Genomic DNA, 18,205 nt, shown 5'->3' on the forward strand with positions numbered 1-18,205 from the left:
GAGAAACAGCATTAACAGGAATTTCATTGGGGATTACATTGGGATGGAGGACCACCCGGAACTTCAGCAATTTGTGGGCAAGAGGGAGAAGATCGATTTTGCAGACACAGTGACCAAGTACGACAGGAGGTTCAAGGTACATGCTGACTACCCACCTCCGAGAGGCACTGGACATTCCTTAGTTTTATAAATAACTCATAATTTTACTTTTCTTATTACCAAACAAAACATGTTGATTGTAGGAAAATTTAGAAAATATAGATAAGTCAAAAGAAAAATAGCCACCTATACCCAAAAACAGTGTTAACATTTTGTGTGTATCCTTTAGAAGTTTTTTTTATACAGACATATATCTGAGTACTTAGTTTTCAAAAATGAGATGTACGTTACATGCTGGTTTCTGTCCTGGGTTGTTTTTTTCTTAAGCTGTGCCATGGAGAACTTGCCATATTAATAGATGTGTCAATATAAATTATTTTGTTTAGCTGCATAGGATTCCATTTAAGAGATGCTTCACTATATTTCTAATCAATTTCTCCTTAATCCATTCTCAGTGGGCTCCCTTTCTTTTACTATTATTTTTTTAAGGATACAGTGAGCATCCTTTTCACACATATTTTTGTGCATTTGTCTGCTAATGCTTTTAGAATAAATGGATAGGAATAGAATCGTTAGGTCAAAAGATTCAGAATGTCAGTCAATATTGCTAAGTGTTCTTACCCATCTTCCCTTAGTGCAGGGGTCCCCAAACCCCGGGCTGCGGACCCATACTGGTCTGTGGCCTGTTCGGAACCAGGCCACGCAGTAGGAAGTGAGTGGCAAGTGAGCAAGCGAAGCTTCATCTGTATTTGCAGCTGCTCCCCAGCACTAGCATCACCCCCTCAGCTCCACCTCAGATCATCAGGCATTAGATTCTCATAGGAGCACTGGTTTCTGGTGCCAAAAAGCTTAGGGACTCCTGCCTTAATGAATGACTAAGAAAGGCCTTCACATGGCCCCTGGGGAACAATTGACTTTTTTTTTACCTCTTCCCTTCAACACTTTATTTCTTTTGCCTAATAAAATCTTGGCCCCAAAAGTGAAATCTGAAGCCACAGTAGCCCATGAATCCATTAAGAGCTTTTTTGGTTTTGTTTTGTTTTTAATTATTTGTTTGGTTTTTGTTCAGAAAAAAAAAAATGAAATTAACAACAGTATTAACAAGAAGGATAATGTTGTTTTGCTGGAATCAAATCATCCTCACATCCCCAATATGATGCCAGCTGCTCTGGTGGCAGATTTTAATGCTTAGGGCTCTCAATGGTATTTGGGTATAAGGGGGTCGGTAACCCACATATTCCAAAGTATGTTTATATTAGATTTTTAAGGATTGTCATTAAAATGAAATTTTATCAGTTTTAAAAAGCAAAAATTTCATGGACTCAAAAAATATATATGCAGACACTTGAGGAATGGAGCCCTGTTTGAGAAACGTTAACAGATAATTGGTAGTGTAGCCATATGTGTTGGTTCGTCTGGGACTGTCCTTTTACACCTTTGTCCTGACACCTTAGGCGGATCCATATGAGTTTGCCATTTTTGTAAGTCAGAGAGATTCAAGTATCATTAATTTCACGTATATCAGTCTAATAATTATTAACAGTGTCCCCTTCTGCTCTCAAAGGATGGGGTTAGATGGTAGGGAAAATTTGCTACCCAAGGCAGCTTCCCTTCATCTGTAAACAGATGCCCAAAGTTGTCACATCGACACATCTATCCACCTTCTTAAAATACTTCTCCTTACAGGGTGTAAAACGAGACTTGCTTCTTACTCCAAAGTGCTTATACTTAATTGGACGAGAGAAGGTCAAACAGGGCCCAGACAAAGGGCTTGTGAAAGAAGTGCTGAAGCGGAGAATCGAGATGGAGAGGATTTTGTCCGTGTCCCTCAGGTGAGTGGCAAGGGGTGGAAATACGCGTGCCCTGTCTCCTCAACATTGTCATCTGCTATTCCAAACGCAGCCTGGAAAAAGGCCTGGTAGGCTCCCCAGTTGTCAAAATCATGATGAAGAGAACTGAATCTCCTCTTCTTCCCTAAGAAGACCTAACCTTCATGGATCTCCGAGATCCTGATAGAACAGAAATGAGATAGCAAGAAAAAATCACCTTCTAGTTAGCTCTTCTGATCAAGAGATACTGAGGTCCTTTGTACCCATGAAATTTGAGAAATAAACCTAGTATATAAAACTGACAGAGTATAATTGCTGTTACTGAAGTGGGGCCATGGGTCCAGGGACAGGCCCACCTCACCCACATGGAAGACCTAACCCATTTCTTTAGCAAAGGTCCAAACAGAGGTGGCCATTAGGTCATCAATATTGTTTTTAGTTTACTGTGACCTCTAATTATGCTGGAAGGGAAGTTTCTTGGTACTCCTTAAAGTCTTTTCTGCCTGTTCATGCAAGGAGAGAGCACAGATTGGTCTCCATAATCCATAGCCCTGGAGTCGTTGCCAAATCCTCCCTTGGACTCCAAGTTCACAGGCAGGGGCCCTTGCTCTTCCTGTCAGCCCTTTAGCTTTCTTTTGGCAGAGGGACTTCCCTAAATCCTCCCATGTTAAGAACTACCAGACTAAGTTCCCTGGAGAGAGGAAATCCTCCCAGTCTACATAAGACAGAGGAAAAAGGAAGAAAGGCCCCTTTGAGCCCAGTGGCTTCCTCTTTGAGTTGTATCCCTAAGCCCTTCTAAGGATACGGCGGCCACTGCACTACAAGTAGTGATGTTCTGGTTGCTTTTAAACATGTCTTCCTTCTAAACTCATATTCCACACAGAACACAAAACTGCCGCTCCCAAGAAAAAGCAGGGGTTTTGCGTGCTCCAGCATCTGGCCTTCCAGGCTGGAAATCCTAGCTCTCCAGTGTGATAATCCAAAGCAGATTTCAAGTTGTGTCCATTCTTGCCTGTGTCGCTGTGGTTTCTGATTCTATCTGTTGCCAAGTTTCCTGATAAAGGGCCAGGTGGTACAGTGAGGTTAAGTGTTTAAAACATTTCAACTCGGGGATGTGGTAAAACTTCTAAGCAGATGGGACCCTCGGCAGCCTTTTGGCAGCCCCACCTCAGGTATGTCTCCGAGCCATGGATTTCAAGGAAAAGCTCCAGACACTGTCTGGTTTTTGGGTCTTCCTGAGCAGTTGGCCCACTAGCTGGTCACAGCTGGAGCTGGGCAGCCTGCTGGCCACTCTCTTCTTGACTAACTGGACTTTGATGTTCTAAGGAACCCAGCTGGAAGCTTCTGTCTGTCCTGGCATGGGGCCAGCCATACCTGGGCTAAGCTGGGTTAGCTGAAATGTGCCATGTACACTTGACAGTAGCTGTGACTTAATACCAGGGAATCCCAGCTCTGGAGTTCATGTGCTCGTTATTACTCTGAGCGTAATTATTGTTCTTACTGTTATTATTGCCCAGGTCTGTCTTCAACCTTCACAGCACTGAAGTGAGTACTTGATCATAAATAATCATATCTACATTTGTGTCACACATTTTGACATTTACTATCTTATTGATCAAGTCCTTGAGGTTTATCAAGGTATGGGATATTCATACTCAAAATTTCAAAATTTCTGGGGGATACGGTGTCTCATGGTAAAACCAGCTTCTTTTTCTGCTTCCTCTTTAATATTCATGGTCTGGACATTTGTTTCCTAGTGGCCTTCGTTTGTTAGAGAATGTAATAAATGAAGTTACTTAGCCTGCAAGTCGTTCTGGTTCTAGGGGGGAAAAAAAGAGCCTGCATCATTTCAGCTTGCGATGTCTGCATATTGCAGTCACTGAGCCTCACAGCAAGATGAATACTGTTTCCTCATTCTCTTCATCCGTTGGGTTAAGCCAATAACCTAAATCAAGTTAGGAATCAACCAGATGGGTGATGGTGTGTATAGAATCAAACCCAGAGTAGAAATTGATTGTGGTACCAGATCACCAAATGTGTGTGTGTGTGTGTGTGTGTGTGTGTGTGTGTGTGTGTGTGTGTGTGTGTGTGTGTTCAAATATATTTCAATACTGGTATAGAGAAATATTTTCACAGTTGTCTTGCACTTCAATAAGGGTTGTAACTTGTATATGTGTTTTACAGAATAATGAGGCTTACTTCTTGATTATCAGCTGGAATGCCCACCTAATGGCTTCTTCTGGTCAAAGCTATCGAAATGTCCCACAGTCTTGATCTTTCAGCCCATCTCTCCTACAGCATAACTAGTCTCACAGCAAAATGGGCTCACAGTTCCCTATTCAAATAAACCAACCATATGAAGGCAGTTACGAGACAATTTGGGAAATGTGAACATGACTAAATATTTGATATGAAGGATTTATTGTTTATTTCTCTAGGTGTGATAATGGTATTGTGGTTATTTTTATTTAAAGAGGCTTTATCTTTTAGAGATACGGGTAAAATAATATTTCTACTTTGCTTTAAAATAACCTAGTTTGTGTGTGGAAGTGGGAGTGTAGGTAAAGTCGATTGTCTTTGATTGCTAATTATTGAAACATCCTCACGTGTGGAAGCTCACTCTGCTATCCTATTTTTTTTTTAACATATTTGAAATTCTCCATAATAAAAAGCTTTTTCTAATCCTCTAGTAGATATCATATTTTGAGAAGTCTTTACCTTTCCTCAATATACTGAAATATATCTTGTTGAATTAAAATTGAAATTTTTTTTTGAGAAATTAACTTACAAGAAAGAAATGAGATAGGCCCAGTAGCTCAGAGAAATATATATAATTGAGACATTAGATTTCTGAGACTTGGGATGTCTGCTGACAGAAGGCCAAGGCATCAGTTTTTGAGAGATCTGTCAAGAGCTGCTTCTTGTCCAAGTACTTACGTGGCATCGTTCTTATTTGAAAAACTCAATTTGCTAGAATGGTAGCCACAAGGTGTAACAGCCTATGTGTTTTGCTTTCCTGTTGTTAGGTGATGAGGTTGGTACCACAAAAATCTCATATTTGGTCCTTCTCATTCTAGTAGCTGACCACCAGAGGCCTAAGACCAAAAGCTACATAGCTGCCTGTCTGGGTCAGTAGATTCTCCAGTCCTTGTTTGTAATGAGAAAAGCAACCTGTGAGAGGGGGCTTTAAAAAGAGGCTCCAGCTTCCCTGGTCATGACATTCTTGCCTGGAATATTTCATTGCCTAATTGCCCTAAGCCTCTGGCAGTAAGGACAGCCTGCCTTACCACCTGCTCGGCTAACTTGAAGCGTCACTGCAGTCTTGACCTGCTATGGCCTCTGAGCTTTGGGAACCTGGAAATCGTCGACATTTTTGAACTGACCACCTACCTTGTGTTCAGCCCTAGGATTCGAAGGCGGATGAGACATAGTCACTGCCTCGAGGTGCTCCTTCCCATTCTGGAAGGGGGAGCAGACACCTGAGTAAACATGTCCCACAGAGGTTACACAGGGTGCTCCTGGGATACCAAAGACACGAGTGAGACTTTGTACCCAGGGGTCAGGTGAAGCCTCTCCTGGGAGGCCCGTGGTGAGGCCTGACACAACCTGTATCCATACTTTCTCAGAGATATTAAGTAGGATACCAGACTTCTGCCACTGGTTTCTCTGAGTGGTAGAATTCTGGATTAGATTTATTTTCTTCTCTATTTACCTCTACTTTACAGTACAGATTATGAAATATGTACTAAAAGGAGCGTATATTTCACAATCACAAAAGCTTTTTCTGAAGACTGACGTAAAGGCGAGGCTTTCCTAGGAAATCGCCTTTTTAGCTTAAAAAATTTTAAGACTTTACTCAGTGTTTTGTAACTAAAGTTTTTGCGAAGAAGATACTGGTTAAGGAAATAAAACAAGGTTTTCTGGTGTTGTCAGCAATACCACAAGAAGCCACAAAGATGAGGGGATAAAAAACGAGTAGAAAGCGAAAGTAGAGACTAGACTAGTCAGAGATCTTTCAACACAGGGTACAAACATCTGTAAGGAATTGCAGCTTGAGCATATGAATTAGACAGGGGTGAAGTCCAAAGATAAGTCTTGATTTTTTAGAATAAATAAATGTAAAAGCTTTGTTTCCAGATCTAGGAGCAGGGGCTGAGGAGAGGGGAATGAGCTGAAACTCTGACCTGAACGAAGGTGTTTTCCCTGACTCTCATGCCTGGGTCACGGAAGGGAGGGGTTTTGAATTTGATGGTTGAAGTCAAAGTGTCCAAACAATCTCTTCTCATTTCCAGAATCAGACTGATAATTGACCTTGAAGTTTTGGCCTGCTTGCTTTTTTTTTTTTTTTTTTTTCTTTATGGTAGTGAAACTCGTAATAAATCTAAGCACATTAAACTACTCAAGGTTACTTGTGTTGGACTCATTTCGCCCTGCTCAATAATCACTGTCCCACCTAAAGTACAGCCAGGCAAACAGATGCGTCCAGACATGTCAAAGAGTGCTCTGAATCAGGCCACCCCAAAAGGAGCGTCATTCTTCACCCCATACGCCAGAAAGTGATACTTCCTGTTTCACTCTGTCCCCATTGCATACACTCCCTCCCTAATGCAGCAGTCTTTTTCTTCCTGTGCTGGGATGCTTGGACTTTATTCATTCCAAATGACTCAAGAGTTGTTTTGAGCAGCTTTTACATAAGTGCCTTTTGGAGTTTCGAATTGCTGTAATCGACGCGATTAAAACAATTCCAGAATTTTCCTAGACGTAGGAAAATAATAGTAGCTTTGTGGCCTCAGCTCTCTAAGGTATATTATTCTCAAGCTTTAGGAAAAGATTCCACTTCCTAGTTTGGAAAGGTTTGTGACCGAGGAGGTCTAGTGGAGATCGTGAGCTGTCCTGCACTACCTAGTGTCTCTTTTACACGTTAATGGCTGGCAGCCTACCCAAAGACTGCATTGCCCAGGCTTCCTTGTAGCTTGATGTAACCGTGTGACATAGTGTTGGCAGTGAGGTATGAGCAGAAGTGACCTGTTCCACTTCCTAGTCATATCTGTAAAGAGAAAGAGTAGATACCTAGCTTCTGGGCACCGTAGAACTTTCATGTTGGCCCTTTGGCTTTTGCACATTTTTTTGAATGACAGATAAAAACACTTTGTCGTTCGAACCACCATGTTGTCAGGGTCTTGATCATGGTACAAAAACCTACACTCCAACTTGTGCAAACAAGAGTGTGCAGAAAGCATGGTTGTGAAGTAGGGCTGTTTGAAAACAAACTCTTGAGGGGATAATAATGGCCATGTACTTCATCCAAATGGCCATCATGTGTCCCAAGTGCTTGCGAAGTATTCTGACTTCACACCCAAGAACCCTTTGGCGTACTCATCTTCAATAAACATGCTGTGAGGGGCCAGCCCCCTTCCCCCAGTGGTGGTATCTTGCTGCTAGTTTATTCCATTCCTCCCCTGTTGTTTGTTTATGCTGCTCTGCGCCTTTGAATTCCAACTGTGTTATGGTCCTACCTTAGCCTTTTTTCCTCCTGTGGATTACCAAACTCCTTTCCTATAGCAAGACTGAGGGGCCAAGGTTTCAGTGAGAGAAACTATGGCTATAGCTCCTGGCTTATTCAGATCTAAGTCCTTAGCTCCCTGACTTAGCCCAGAGAGAGAAGGTTCCTGACAAGCCTGGGATTGTCCACCAAGTGTCTCTCTGCCCAAGGAAGACCTCTGGTCCCATGGACTTCCCACCCTGGCCTTGTCATACTTATGGGACTAAACAGAGAGATCACAGGCGCTGCAGTTTAAATGGATCAAATTCTACATGGAAGAAAAATCCCTCATGTCCAAGATTGTCTACACCCCATTTCTCCATGCTGGCCTCACCATCTGGCTTTGTCACAGCATAGTAATCCTACTGGTGCAGTGGTACCAGGGGCCTCAAGAGCAGGGTACAGCTCCTATGTGACACAGCTCGACTCGTTATTAAAAGAACCATGTCGTTGACATTTCCTGCACTTGGAGGGATTAAAATAAAACCATGGTTAATTCATCGAAGCAAATCCACTTACTTTGGTTTTAATACCTGAAAAAACACTTATTATCCCTTATGAAATGTCATTCTTTAGAGGCTTGTCTTAGATATTTGGCAGTGGTGCTTGGTGGTAACTGTAAACTTGTATATTATGAAGCCTTTGAAGGTGGGGGCGTCTTTCAACTGAGCTATATACCTAACAGCTAGGGAATGAAGATTCCCAATTATATGTGTGTTGTAGTTTCCACAAAGTCTAGCTGGGCCTGGAGGTGGGTGGAACTGTGTCTAATCAACCCCCAACCCACCACTGAGCATTTCCCCCAGGACCGGGTTTGTCTTGGCCTCTCCCTTCCATTCTCCCCTCCAGGCATGAGTTTCTCCACAGCCCTGCCCTGTCCAAACTTGCAGTTCCTGCAAAGGTGTGTTCTTTTTCTGCTCCAAGAAATTCATTAACTTGAATGTGAGAGTTGTGCTTACTTGCTTGCCGTCTGTACACCTGTCTGGTGTATCTCTGTACTGTGGGGTACGTGTACATTCAGCAGCACCTGGCACCCGTTACAAGCAGAGCACTGAATACCCAAAGGCTCCTAAATAATGAGTGCCTATGAAGCCCAGGATTTCAGCTTCCCTTTTGATAACTGAGCTTACAATTCTTCAAATTAGGATTTATTACAGTTGCTATAACCATATCGTCAATTCTACTAACTTGGAACTCACATGAAATTGTTTATGTTCAGTTACATACTAGAAAGACTATAGTAACCTAGTACTGACTTAAAGATTTAAAACATGAGTGAAAAAAGACTGGAATAAACAAAAATGCAACTTTTATTGTCTTTCTAATCCCTTTGCAGTACTATGCAAGATGACATTTTTATTCTCCATGAACAAGAATACGATAGTTTGCTTGAATCCGTCTTCAAAACTGAATTCTTGAGCCTCTTAGCAAAGCGTTATGAGGAAAAAACCCAGAAGCAACTACCTCTGAAATTTAGCAATACGTAAGTCGGGATCTGGGGCCCAAACTTCTCAGTAAAACCAGAGAGGGGCTTGACCTCACTGCCGGCGGTCCAGGCTGAGAGGGGAGGGGAGGTCCTTGGGGCGGGGGTGGGGGTCTGACTGGCTGCAGTGGCTTCAGCAAAGCCTACCATCGGTGCCTCAGCTTTCCCCACGGAATCTGCAGAAGACAGTTCGGATGGTTATCACAGACTTAGAAAAGGTCACATTTGCATTTCTGTGAAATAATGACTTCGAATGGTGTCTTTTGTCATTTAGACAAAGGTCACCAAAGTGAGGCAGGGAAAGGCAGATTTTTGTATATCACCAATAAAATAATATTTTATTTAGCAGGGCAGACAGAAGTAGAGTAAAGGTGGAAGCAAAAGAAAGTGATTAGAGTGAGAGCTTAAGTTCCCAAAATCAATGCATAATAAAACCTATGGGTGGGGCATTTGGGGACTTTCAGGCTGTGGATGGCCTGGTGTCTCAGTACACCTTCCTTCGTTTTAGCAACAAGGTCTCTTGGACCAGTTCCTGGTATACTGTTGAGCTTCTAAACTATTTGCCGAGTGAGAATTATTTTTTTCTCTTAAATCTGCATCTGTAACATGATATATCCTCCATCTATCTCTTTTTACTCACAAGAATGAGGCCCCAAAGTAAAGCCTTAATTCTACGATGAGGGAAACTCACCATGATTAGTGCTGCTGTGATTGCAGTGAAATAGATTCTGGTAGCTGTATGCATCCACTGTAGTTTTCCAAAGAACAATTTGGCCATCCATACCAGGGGCAATCATTTTGTATGGGAATTTGTGATAAAAGAATAACTCAAAAAAAGAAAGAAAATAAAAGGAAGAATATGAAGAACCAACCCATTCGACAGAATAACAGACAACTACTTAAAATTATGAACATGAGAAAATGTAAGTTAAAAAAGAAGAATATGGAATTGCGTGACATAGGCATAGAGACAATATGAAAAATAAAAACTGGCCTTGGAGTTGTGAGTAAACCTCCCTTCTATTTGGATTTTGGTCGTTAAGTGTTGTCTTTTTCTCCACCTGGCGTGGGGTGATGGTGGCGGAATAGAACTTAGTTAAATAACCGCATTCTTCGCTAAGGAGACATGGGATAATGTGTGTCCTGCGTTCTTCAGTCCTCCATAAACACAGACCAGGGGAATCAGAGAGAGGCAACAGGACATACCACAGCTGATGTGGCCTAGAAGTTGTCCCTTTCCTTCTGTCCCCGGGTAGTCCCACCTGAGTGCACCAGCAGAGTGACATTGACATTTATCATGGGGTAGCTCCTTCGCCAAGTGGTTTCTTACAGGTGTTAGGCCCCAAACAATTCTGCCTCTGGTCAGTGGGCTCACCTTACCATAGTGCCCAAACCCTGGCTGTCACGTCACCCCATCCGCAGGGCCCTGTGCCAGTTTAGGTTACCCAGTCTTGCCTCATTTTTATAGCACGTTTGCCCAGCAGCGAGACTCCATGCTGGCTTTTGTGAGCCCCATTTCTCATTGCTTCGTTCTGACTTGTTAATTCCAACACATATGCTTGTCACAGGCTTGAACTCAAGTTGAAAAAGGAGAACTGGGGTCCCTGGAGTGCAGGGGGCTCTCGGCAGGTGCAGTTCCACCAAGGCTTCGGTGACCTGGCCATCCTAAAGCCCAGTAACAAAGTGCTGCAGGTCAGCATCGGACCCGGGCTGCCCAAGAACTCCCGTAAGTGTTCTGTGGGCCCCACGGGTGGAACCATGCTGGGTTTCCTGGTTGCCCCTGCCTGGCCCTCCCCAACCCTACTCTGCTCCAGACTCACTTCTCACCAAGTACTTATATTATGTGCACAGATCTGCAGGGCAAAGAACCAGTAAGTACCTCTACTGCTCCCATGGCTGGGGCTCTATTCAAATTCAAACGTTTTGAATGAAACTAACATCAAGGCAAATAGGTTAAACCTTTCTGAATGATTTAGTAGTTATGTCTGGTATTCCTGGCATCACGGTATTAATTGTGTTTAAAACAAATCAGTTCGTTGGCTTCAGATTTTCCAACCCTTTCACTAGTTTCACTATGTTGGTAAATATGAGTTGGTAAATGTGGCCAATTTCTTTAAAATTGACAGAAAGGTGAGATATACTAGATTTAGCACTAAATCTAATATATCTTACCTTCACTTTAGAGCTCTTCCTTAAACACACATGCACTAACTCATACCCTAGCCTAACTCCTTCACTGGCCTATGATTCCTTTTCTAAGTGACATTTATAAAACTGTAATGCAGAACATAGAGTAGTCATATGCTACATATTTATATAATGTAGATATCTTCATAAAACTTAGTTCATATGTGTGGTCAATGAAGAGTATGGCAGATATAAATAGGCCTTCATGAAATCTGTCTACAAAGGTACACGTTGGCATGCACTATAACTCACTAATACAGTACAGATAAATAGCCACTCAGAAAATGTTGGCATGTGTCTGTGTATCGCTTGGTTACTTGCATAAAACAGACAGTACATTTAGGGGGGATTTTCTAAGAGACTTTTAAATAAAAGGATTCTTCACAAAGATGTGGGCAGGGTGGAGGGAACAAGGTGGGGACCAGGGACAAAGCACAGCGGGACACTATCATTATACCCTTCGTGGTCTCTATATTTAATTAGAAGACTAAGAAACACAAACTCTTGCAGGAAAGGCTATCGACATAAGATGTCCAGTTAGTGCTGAAATATACTTCATGCAGGTGACCATAATATGCAGCACCCACGTTTAGCTTCTGTGCTATGTTCAGAACATGAGTGCAAACATTAAAGGATCACATCTCTTGTGAAAGCCTGCAAAAATAGTCTATGGCCATGCCACCCTTAACGTGCCCGATCCTGTCTTATCTCAGAAGCTAAGCAGGGTCAGGCCTAGTTAATACTTGGATGGGAGACCACCTAGGAACACCAGGTTCTGTAGGCATAAATAATAATAATAAATAAATGCATAAAGAAACACCTTCGTAAGATTATTATTACTTCTTTGTAAAGCTTTTGTCTCTAACATTTCAAAACCATATCAAAATTTCATCAACACATCCTCCAGCCCGTCCTGTTCAATAGCTATCAGTACAGTATTCTTCTTAAATATCCCTTTTCCACTGCAACCAGTCTCCTGTAGATCTGACTGAGACCCGATTCCACCATCTCACAAGTTTTCCATAAGCAAAAAAACAGTCTGGAGCCATAAAACCGATAGTACTGATCATAACTTCATTTATTTCAGGCCCTACCAGAAGGAATACCATTCAAAATAGAGGTTATTCCAGTGGGATCCACAATGCCAACTACCCAATGAGAGCTGCCCCTCCCCCACCAGGTAAGCCCAGCATGTGCTGTACACTGGGACCACTAACCTGGACCCACAATTTGTAAAATATTTTAGGAAGAAACCCATTAGCAAATAAATGCACACATATTAGCCAAACATGAGCCATTTCAGTGCCAGGGGTACCCCCACCAACACAATAGCACTACTTGTGACCCTAAAATTCAGAGAAAGTATGAGCTAGTGAGACTGAACTGTGGCCGAGTTAACGATCTGGATTTCATTACCTAGCAATATTACTCCCTTAGGAAAGGCTTCCTCCATCAGTAGGAGAAAAAGGGGCTCCTTGTCCTTGACAACCAGAATGTCGTCAGCTTTTAAATTGTAGGATTCTGCCTTAATGGAAATGGGATTTTGCCAGATATAACCCCACCACCGTTACCCAGCTCCGGCCAAACACCATGACGATATTTTGCAGCTAGTTTACAGCTTAATAAATAAGTTGAAAATTTTTTTTTTTAGTCATATAGGCTCTAGGAGAACTGCTCCAAAAAATAAAGTAATATCTGAGAATTACAAAATTGATACAAAAAAACTTAGATCTGACATTTTATATTTCTTTTTTTATGATAAAAATTTAACATGCGGTCAATAAAATCCAAACTCGAATAAATGTAAGACTTTTTACCCTTAAAAATCTGTTTAGTGATTGAAGAGTACTCTCAAAACTCATGAAATGTTTTTCTATCACTCACGATATTCAATTAATAAAAAACTCCCCCAGAAGGTTTGATGTTAATAAGTTTAGGATTCTAGGTCTGAAAGGGTTGTCTTAGGACCGCACTTGACTGAGGTCATCCCAGACAAGAAAATCTTATTTGTAGTAGTGTCTGAGATAAGCAGTAAAAAGCATTTCTTTTGTCTCCAGTGCTGGAACCTCATAGTTGTATGCTAAAATATAGACACCTGTGCCTAGCAGTAAGAACCTAATTCTCACCACTTTCGGAGTCCCTATCCTGCCTGGCCCAGCTGTCCCCCCCTCTGCCTTTATCCTTGAAGAAAATCCAAGCACAAAGTAACCTTAGAGAACCAGTGTAGTATTGTGTTACTATTATGTGCCAGCCCCCGTGCAAAATCCTGGCCAGACCACCTGGAAAGCTCATTTGCCTCAGCTAAGTTGGCCAAAGTCACCTCAGACCAAATATCTGACCTTCATCATGGCTCCCAACCTCTCTACATGACTGTTTCTTCATCAATAAAATTTGGCAGTTGGACCCAAATCCGTTAGATCAGCATTTTTCACACCGTCTCTAGTGAAGGTTGTTTTTTCTTAATTTTTAATCCATCACAAACCATACTTTTGTAAGATATAATAAAAATTACTAGAAGAATGGAATTTTACAAGCATTCAAAATATAAGCCAAGTTTTAGATTCAACAAATATGAAAAATGTCTTTGAAACTGCTGTGAGCATTTCTAAATGCTTACTCTTAATTTCTGAACTTATGGCAAGCAAGTGGGTCAGGAACAGCATAGAGCAGCCCATCTGTGGACCTCACCTCCCCTCCCGCCCTGAGCATCACGGCCACAGAGCTCGTCCCACTCTGCATACCCCTCTCCTGTCCTTGGCACCCTTGGCGGTAACTGGGATTTCACCAAGCTCCTTGTTTCTTTAATGAAGAAATTGACGCTCTGAAAGGTCATATATCTTGCTCAAAGTCAACACAGCTATCAGAGGCAGAGCCAAGACTGCAGGACTGAACTGCTAGTCCCTCTTATAAACTAAGATCAGAAGAGGTTTTACGGTGGGTTCATCAAAGGGTGCCTTGGAGAGTCTTGTTCTTCTTCACTGTTGCCCCGATCTGTCTGTGAAAGGAGAGGTAAGGGCTTCTTCGTACATGGCATGGAATGATAATACTCCTTTCGGCCAAGGCCTGTGGTTTGGAGCCCATCACCATCATTCATTACTTACCGGATAATGCGATCTTGACTAGGAGCAGTTGTTTGGCTATGAGAGCTTGGTCTTTCTGGGTTGATCCAACCAGCGGCCACATTTGCCTTGCCTGCGTGGAATGCTCCCCCAACTTCTCACAGCAGGTTGCTGCAGAGGACACCCAAGATTGACCCTTTGAAAATGGGTGTCCAACTGTTTAAACAGCTGCCTGCCAGCCCTCTTAAATCATAACCTCATAATTTTTCTTAGACCCAAGAATGTGCCTGCCAGCTAGTTTCAAGCTTACCTTTCCTTGTCTTGGGCTGTGAAACCCTGAACATCTGGTGATTCTGCTGTCAAATTCAACAAACATGTGTGAGCGTCTGCCACGTTCCAGACACTCGCTGGGCAGTTTACAATGTATTAGCTCCATTCCACGCTTATATTAGCAAGTATGCCCTCTTTTTCCAGATGGGGAACTGAGGCCCAGAGAAGTTAAGTAGGTTGCTCTTGGTTAATAGATGGATGAAATTTGGAGAGCCTTTTATCAAAGGATAGTAAAATTTAAGGTTTTTTTTCCTCTTTTACTCTCTCTAGGATACCATCAGAATGGAGTCATCAAAAACCAGTTTGTGCCACATCCCCACACTCCTGGAAACCAGAAATCAAATCAGAAAAGCCTGTACACTTCCATGGCCCGCCCACCCTTGCCACGGCAACAGTCCACCGGCTCAGACCGAGTGTCACAGACGCCAGAGAGCTTGGATTTCCTCAAGGTCCCAGACCAGGGTGCTGCGGGGTAAGGTTCCCACATCTCGTGGGGGAAGCCGGTGATCTCCCCTTCCATCAATTACACTGAAGTTCATGGATTTCCTTGGGCTGTCTATGTGTGATTCCGAAGTCTAGTTTTCCATCCACATGTTATAATCCGAGACCCAAGGCCATGAAGCCCTCAGTTGGCATTTCTAAAAGTACAGCCAAGTTGATAACACTCAACTTGTTCTCCAGAAAGAGCTTACCTTGGGGAAGCATCAGAAGGGCAGTCCCCTTCAGCCCTGAAATTCAATTCCTCTGTGACCTTTTTTGTTCTCTGACCTGGTTGAGAGCTAATGGGGTTTTCGATTTATGTCTACACCTGCCGTTGCATAAATACAAAAGCTCAAAGAGTCATTAGAAACTTTGAGAATAACATTAGAGCATTCTGTGAGATGTAGGCATTTGTTTATGATACAGATCTTTCGAGCTTTAAAATGAGAGCTTTCTGTCTTTCTAAAACAGAAAAAGAAAAGTAGTAAAAAGAAACCTAGGCTATTTAGCCAGAGGAAGCAAGGATTCCTGGAACTCTGTGTAGATATTCAAAGAGTTATCAATGCAGAAAGGAAGTTAGATGTGTTCTGTGGAGTCACCAGATATATAATGAGGGCCAGCTTTGAGATAAGTGAGTGAACTCTGCCAGGAGGTAGATTTGGGCACCAGTAAACAAAACGGCGTTCTAGCAGCCCCAAAATGAACTGCCCTAGTGTGCAAGTTGCAACTTAACTCTGAAAGTATCCGGACACAGGGTGGATGGAAATCACCAGGCAGGAATATTGTCGAGTGATATGGTTACATACCAGAGAAGGCTGATAATCCTATTTCAGCCCTATTACTTGTCTAATATTAGACCTGTTGCTTACCCTCTCTGAGCTTAATTTTCCTCATCTGTATACTGATATAATGTCACCAAGCTTGCAGGTTTGTTGGGAGGACTAGAAATTATACATAAAATACCTACCATGATACTGGGCATGTAGGAGGCTACTCAGTCAGCTGTAGTTTGATGACGATGATGCTGATGATATGATTATGACAATGATGATGGTGATGGTGATGGTGATGGTGACTGATGATACAACCAGTTACTTCACGGTGGTTGAGCTAGTGACTTTTAAGGAATCCTCCAACTCTGCATGACTCTCAGTGTTGGACTGGTTCTCTCTGCTGAACTTGATAATGGGCCTGCTCCAGCCCACTCTTCCCTTCCCTCATGCCTTCCTCCATTTTCCATTCTCTCCATATCACTAGAATGATGAAGAAATTTCAAATGTGAGCAGGATACTCATATACAAAATAGAGCAGTGCTGGGAGAGAAACAACAGCTCCTTCCTCTGGGTGGGCAGCCACCTAGTCAATTCCATGCTTCGGTATGAGATGTTTTTCCTGCCTCATCAGCTTCCTTCTAAAGACCTCAAAGCTATTAGGAACTTTGCCATGTTCTCTCCTGGTGTTCCTTTTCCCCGGCAAGTCTTAACTTCGTTTGGGCTACAGATGTGAAAGCACCTTAGTTTTATGCAGATGGCCATCAGTAGAGTGAGTACCCCCTTTATTAGATCTCCCTCTCTCCTTGCCCACCCCCCTCTTGTGTAAGTAGCTAGATCCCACCAGTTCTAACGATCATGGTTTTACCTGATTGGCTTGGTCTAAAGCAGTGGTTCTCAAACTTTAATGTGCACCAGAGTTTCTGGAGAACTTATTAGCCCACTTCCAGAATTTCCTATTCAGTAGGTCTGGGGTGGGACCCAAGAATTTACATTTCTTCCAAATTCTCAGATGATGATGCTGACCCAGGGACCACATTTTGAAAACCACTGGCCGAAAGCCTGATTGACAAAGCCAGGGAAGGTTCTGTGTAAAGGTGAATTGAAAGGGTGATGTTGAAGCCACAGGATTTTTACTCCATAACCTAGACCTACACTATTCAGATGGATGGACATCACAAAATAACAACCCTCCCTGGGCCCAGTTGGATGTCCCAGAGTAGGCAAGGGATTAAAATCAATCAACAAAATACACCAAATCTCTTAGCTCTGTCTGCTAGCTTCCTACTTGCTTTGGTTTTGGCAAGCAAAACCATCTTTCCAGCCTGCTTTGCAAGTTACAGACTTGCACACCAGCCAGCTGGGAGCATCTGTCAGCCAAAAGCAGGCAATTTAGGAACATTGTGTCTTAACCGAGGCTGCTCCCTTCCAGTCTTCAGCACTATGGTTCCCTATTTAAGTCTTATCGCACCCTTTGCCACCTTCAGGCCTAAAGATCCAGCATACATGATGCTGTTCTGGCGATGGCTCTGAGGCTGGAAGGAGAAGACACCTTCACAACCATCTACCAAGCAGTATGGTTTTCCTGCCTGTTATGTGTAAAACTCATAATCTTATTAGGCACACTGAGTCCGATAGCTACAAGAATGTCAGCCAGTCTCCTCACTGTGCACTTAAATCCGCTGTGACGCAAACATTCCTTAAGATATTGTACTCTGGTCAAAAGACCAAACTTTTTCTTAATATTTATTTTCTAAGTCACATAAAAGTGAAAATGTAAATAATTTCTAATGTAGTCGGGGACCTTAGACATGCATTTCAAAGGCTTTGTGGTTACCTGCGTTTAGCAGCTCCTCTTTGCCAAGAAAACATGAATTGCGTTTATTCCACAGAAAGTTGTTGGAGCCAGCAGGGATTTTTGAGATCCCAACCTTGTACCTTTCCATAAACACGAAAATTCCTATATGCATCAGAGTTCCAAACAGTGACTTGAATTTGCCCATCTATAAAAATAAGATTGCCACAGTCTTTCTCTCCTTAGACTTGGGTTTATCTTTCCTTTCTCTCTCCAACCCCCCAATGCACTTTTCTTTATAGACATATTTAACGTAAGCAATCATTTCTTTTGGATAATGTAGTGTGGATAAAATCAAACGGTCTAATTAGCACCTCAAGGTAATTTAAGAAAGTCCTTGTCAGTTTATTTTAGGTTCAGTCAAGGTTTTTTTTGGAGAGAGCACGAAGCCTTCACTAAATTAATTACCATCCCAACTGGATTCTTCACCCTTGCCTTGCCACGTGTGTGAAATGGTAGCTGTTCTTGTCATCATCCAGGAAAACTAAGATGTAGAGGGATTATTATCTTGCATTTCCTTTAGCATACCCTTTGAAAAGTCTGATTTATTTTAAAGATCTTTCCTGATTCT

General features: G+C 42.4%; 1 protein-coding gene across 1 annotated transcript in view; it reads left to right on the forward strand.

Annotated features, from left to right (window-relative positions):
* The window catches only part of MYO1E (myosin IE), a 175,609-nt gene that overhangs the window by 145,446 nt on the left and 11,958 nt on the right, over positions 1–18,205 (forward strand). Inside the window, exons 21-26 of the mRNA XM_006920310.3 lie at positions 1–136; positions 1,786–1,931; positions 8,807–8,953; positions 10,522–10,679; positions 12,228–12,320; positions 14,800–15,001. The exon at positions 1–136 is cut by the window's left edge and continues 20 nt beyond it. Of these exons, the coding sequence (XP_006920372.1) occupies positions 1–136; positions 1,786–1,931; positions 8,807–8,953; positions 10,522–10,679; positions 12,228–12,320; positions 14,800–15,001 (882 nt within the window). The remainder of the gene's footprint in view (positions 137–1,785; positions 1,932–8,806; positions 8,954–10,521; positions 10,680–12,227; positions 12,321–14,799; positions 15,002–18,205) is intronic.

This window comes from Pteropus alecto, unplaced genomic scaffold (genome assembly GCF_000325575.1).
Source record: "Pteropus alecto unplaced genomic scaffold, ASM32557v1 scaffold86, whole genome shotgun sequence".
NCBI lineage: Eukaryota > Metazoa > Chordata > Mammalia > Chiroptera > Pteropodidae > Pteropus > Pteropus alecto.